At 44.3% G+C, this 5193-nt stretch overlaps 1 protein-coding gene across 1 annotated transcript; it reads right to left on the bottom strand.

Moving 5' to 3' along the window:
* Positions 1 to 4429: 4429 nt before the first annotated feature.
* Positions 4430 to 4877, bottom strand: LOC117031273 (synaptojanin-2-binding protein-like). Its single transcript, XM_033121774.1, has one exon. The coding sequence runs from the start codon at positions 4865 to 4867 to the stop codon at positions 4430 to 4432; it is 438 nt and encodes a 145-aa protein (XP_032977665.1). The 5' UTR covers positions 4868 to 4877.
* Between the last annotated feature and the right edge of the window lie 316 nt (positions 4878 to 5193).

The raw sequence follows: 5193 nt of genomic DNA, 5'->3' as shown, positions 1-5193 counted from the left end.
AACATTCTTATTACCAGTGTTCTGAACTCTGTCTCTGAGAGGTTGGTTACGTCTGCTTCATTTGGTTCCAGTTGTGGTTTCTTCTGTTCTTTTATTTGGGACGTGTATCTTTGTTTCCCCATTCTGGCTGACTCTCTGTGTTTGGTTTGATGTATTAGGTAGATCCCCTAGAGTTCTTAGTTCTTGCTAGGTTATCTTATGTAGTATGTGTCCTTTATATTTGACTTGCACTACGTCGTTCTTCCCCTCTGCGTGTGCTCCAAAGATGACTCTTGTGTTGTGTATATTGTCCTGTTCAAGAAGATCTTTAATTGCTTTTTGGTTGTGAGTAGGTGGGGTTAACTCCTAGGCTGACTCGTTGTGAGACTTGGCTCTGCCCACCGCAGGATATTCTGCTGTGTGAGGGTTGACCACTTAAATGTGGTTTGGCCTCTATGGGCTCTAGTGCCTGCAGAGAATTCCCTCTGGGTGTATGACTTGTAGGTCAAACCCGGTAGTACCTTGGTTTGGTCTGGTGTTGGCCTCTAGATATGTTGAATCTTGTGCCTCTTAAGCTGGGCCCTGGTAGGGCAGTTTCAGCACAAAGCAAATCACCAAGCACAACAGCAACAACAACAACAAAGAAAAAAATCCAATACATTCACATATAGAAACAACCGATAACCCCATTCGACACAGGCAAAGATATCAAAGATATAAAGATAAAGCAAAACAAAACAAAACAAAGCAAAACAAAAAGCAGCGCCAGTCTTGGCTTAAGCCCACCAAGTAATGTCCAGGTTGTTCTCTGCTGTACCAAAGAGCCCCCTGCTTATTGCTCAGGCAGAGCCGGTCACCTGGTGCCCAGAGTGACTTTGGGACTGTAGATTTAAATGCGTGGGCCTGAGGGGTCTGGATGATGGTTTTTACAAAGTCAGTGCAGTTTCTGCCCTTGCCTGCACATATGCACACTGAGAATAGCACCACCAGCCCCGTGTCCAGTACTCCTGAGTCTTAGGGCACTTCTTCAGTGTGTGTGTGTATGGGGGGGTGCTGGCGGGAGATTTCTGAGCTGCTAAAAGCCCAGAGCTGCGTCTGCCTTACTGCTGATCCCTGGGAGTGTCTCTGCAGTTGCACTTGCCCCACCCTAGGCAGGCCAGAAAGGGTGGGGGCTGGGGATGGAGGAGTCTCTTCTCTCCTAGCCCAGCCAAAATCACACTCTTCCCAGCCTCTTCCCTGGGTCAGGGCTGCCTGTCAGGCTTCCCAGAGCCTGAGCACTACTACGGCTCCTCTGTAATCTGAGAGTACTCCTCAGTTCAGGGGCCAGTTTAAGTCTCTGGAAGGGCGGGGGGAGGATCAGAAGAGCGGGGCGGGGGAGGGGCCCAGGTATGGAGTCTGTGTTCTTTGTCCGCCCCAGGGCCCACTAGCCGCCCTCCCGGCGGGAGAAATCAGCCGTGGGATGCAGGGAAAGAGCCCACCTCCTGGTCTCTGTGCTCTCTGTTCCGCCCTGGGATCCCGTGCGTGCCCGGAACTGCGGGTGCCACCGCGGATTTCGCCGCCGCTGGCTGAGACTCCGCTGCGGGCTCGGATTTCCCCGCCGCCGCCGCCGGCGGCCGTGCGTTTTCACTCTGCTCCCTTCCTTTCTTCCTGTGCTCGCCCAATTAGCTCACCTTCAAGTAATCCTTAGCTTCAAGTAATCCACGAGTCTCTTAGCTGTTCTGTGTGATGAGCAAAGAGTTCTTTGATGGGTTATAGGTCCCGTTTGTAATAAGATCCGGAGGAGAACTCAGAAAGCGCGCCCCGCTGCCGCCATTCCTATGAAGTATCTTTCGAGCATGAATGTTTTTAATGACCTACAATGGATTCCGATATCTATAAGTCTTCTAGAGAATCAGAAATAATATGATAGCATATCTGCCTAAAACTTTAGTATGTTGATCTTTAAATGCTATTTAATTCCAGAGAAAACCTAAATTATTAAAGTGCATCAAAATCCCTATTATTAACCAAATCAAAACTTCTAGTGACGATGAGATAAGTGTTCTTTTTACGTATATATATCAACAAATGATAAATTAAATAGCTTTCCTTCCTGCTTGCCATTTTGCTTCGTTTTGCATGTCTCGGGTCCTCCCAGGAGTTAATGTCCAGACCCTGAGATGAATCCTGGGAGCAAGCAGACCCACTGCAGAAGCTACGGCACAGACCTCCAGATACAGGGAGGGCATCAGGGGCTGTGCCTCCACAACGGGGCAGGTTGCGGTGGGCACTGGAATATTCTCAGTGTTTCTCTGCAGAACCTTGAAATGCAATCGTCCGAGTGAATCTCAAAAGCACTGAACAGTTCAGGTCTAAAAGCATAAGTCACATCAGGATTGCTTAAAGCAAGTTTCTCCCTATACAAATAGTTGACCGAGAGGGCAAAGTCTTTCTGGGATTTTTATTATTAAAAGCCTTCCCTTTCTACTCTGGCCTCATGTCATTACATGACAGCTTTCTTTTTCTGAATTCCTAAAAAAGTGATGGTTGTCTGCACATCTTTGCTGCTGCATCGTGTTCTGAATAGTACCATTTATTTTATTGTTTTCAACTTTTATTTAATCTGATGATATACTTTTAACTTTCATCTATTTATGAATTCTCCTAACTAGACTGTGAGCTCAAGGGTCCACAACTTGTCCCCTTCCTCCATGGAACTTTCTCAAGTGTCTCAAATTCAGTAACCATTCTCTTTTGCTGTCTGCAATATAAGTGTGACACCAACTTACATTGCCCTGCCTGTACAGCTAATATCATTTTTATATGTATAACTTTTCTTGTCCCAACTGGAACCAAAAAACCCTTTAGGGTGGAGGCTATGTGTATTTTACTTCTTTGCAAAAGTGTCTTAACAAAGCTGATAAACAATATTTGTAAAATACTCATTAGATCATCCATGCTAACAATTAGACACAACTCATTACCTCATACTCTTGCTGTCAAGATTATATAAGGCCAATAGTCTTGCCAGTATGTTTGTAGGATGGAAATAACTTTTTTTTTTGGAAATTATTTCCTTGAAGTAAGAAAATTAGCCTTGGGAGCCCACATTAGTGCTTGAAAACCAACTTTCCATTCCCATCTCATTAATAACCTTAGTATTTCCTAGCACCCATTCATCTATATCCTTCTCTCAAGCTTTCCCTGTGAAACACCCACCAAACTTCCCTATCCCCTAAAACAAACAAATCTCTTTTTTCCCAATTTTCCTGCAAAATGGTTTATTCATTAAAAGCCATAACCACTATGTAGAGCTTTTCAAAAACACTAACAATCCAAACGCTCTAAACTTAACTGAAGCAAGGCTGATGTCATGCCCATCCTGCCAGGGAGCAGTTCGTTCTCTTGGATTCTGCCTGTTACTAGAACTGGAGAAGACCAGTAGACTGCCTGAGAGGGTTCAGGTGCCCCCTTGGAGGCACTGTCTTTTTAGAGTATTTTCTTTTGTTGGTTTGGCCCCATCACTATAGTTTTGACCACAATCATTCCAGCCGATCCTTTCATAGGACGTGAGGTAGCAAAAAAGTCACTAGGGTAAGATTTATTTATCTTTAAATCTCAAAGGTTTTTGAACAGATTGACTTGTGCAAAGCTGGATTATGGCATTTTACCTCAACTTCACCTTAGCTATTATGAGAATAAGATTTCTAAGATTTTAAATTACTTGCTTCAGTTTTCTTTTTTTTTTCAATGACTCAGATTGGGCATCCTGTAAGGCTCACTCTCTCTTACTCCCACTATATATCAAATACTTCAATTAAGATCACACCTTACATCATACTTTAAGATCACACCTTACAGAAACCTAGAAACTATCATACCTATTAAAGGCATTACTATTACACCATCATATATGCATATGTGTGTGTGTGTATATATATATATGTATATATATATATATGTTTTTAAAAGAAATAAAAATGCTCTCCTCATTATCTTTTGTTTGATACAGGCACCCAAGTGTGTAGTTAGAAAGTAAATAAAGGCCACAAAAACTTCCCAAGGAAGATCATTAAAAAGAAAAATCCTTTCTTTGTCTTATTTCACACAACAGGCCTTTGAGGCATGCCAGCTAAGAAAACCGGTATCACCTGCGGTGATGGAAAGACTGGACCTTTCCCTCTTTGGGTTGTAGCTGAACTTCTATTGGCAGTCTTAGTGAAATATATAACTGTTCATTTGTTCTAAGCAAGTCTTTTCTTCATCTTTCCTTCAAACAATGCCTTTACTTTCCCTTTAGAATATGAGAATTTGAAGATTTTGAACAGCAAGATCTGGTTGGGAAGGAGTCTCTTCCAATCATGTGTTGGCTTGTGCAGAGAGAGGGAAAGATATGGAAGAATGGCAGAGGAGCTAGTAGGAGAAGGACGAAATGTGTCTTCATCGGGAGTGCGGGAAGAAAGGAAGCTTTTCAAAGTTGTTGCCGGTATCTCATGAAGGCCCAGGCCACTACCATGGTGAGGGAAAACACTGGCACCAGCACCATGGCTCTGGGACCACCTCTCAGTTCCCCTTCACCTCGAGGTGCTATAGGCCCATTCTGCACCTGTAGCCTGTGCTGCACTCTCAGGGACACGGCGTAGCCTGCGTTACGAAAGAGGTCTGCAGCACCCTGGTGTAGCAGGTTCTTTAGGTCTTGACCATTCGCCGAGAGGATCTTATCATCCTTCTGGAGCCGCCCATCCAGGTCCACAGCCCCGTTCTCTTTGATGCGACTGACGTAGATGCTACTGTCATTGGAGACATCCTGCTGGTCTGTCCCACCGATGATGTTGAAGCCCAGTCCTGAGAGTCCTCTGGTAAGAGTAATCTCTTCCTCAGTGACCAAATAATCCACTCTTCTGTTCATGTTTTACTGCCTGTCTGGCTTCCTACCTGGGTCAACCAGGGCTCCCACAGGTGAAGGTGAATCAATCTCTGCGGGGCGCCCAAAACACACCACACTCTCCTTCAATTTTAAATGATAGCCTTGCTGGATAAAGCAATCTAGGTTGTAGGCCTTTGTTTTCCATCACTTTGAGTATCTCCTGCCACTCTCTCCTGGCCTGCAATGTTTCTGTAGAAAAGTCCTTTGATAGTCTTATAGGAGTTCCCTTGTATGTAAACCGCTGTCTTTCTCTTGCTGCTTTTAGGATTCTCTCTTTGTCTTTAACCTTTGCCATTTTAACTATAATG

Source organism: Rhinolophus ferrumequinum, chromosome 11 (genome assembly GCF_004115265.2).
Source record: "Rhinolophus ferrumequinum isolate MPI-CBG mRhiFer1 chromosome 11, mRhiFer1_v1.p, whole genome shotgun sequence".
Lineage (NCBI taxonomy): Eukaryota > Metazoa > Chordata > Mammalia > Chiroptera > Rhinolophidae > Rhinolophus > Rhinolophus ferrumequinum.
Note: the sequence above shows the minus strand (reverse complement) of the source record. Positions and strands in the feature narration are given on the sequence as shown.

What these genes read in the sequence shown, in the direction of transcription:
- LOC117031273 (XM_033121774.1), bottom strand. Translation starts at nt 4,867, where the DNA reads ATGAACAGAAGAGTGGATTATTTGGTCACTGAGGAAGAGATTACTCTT.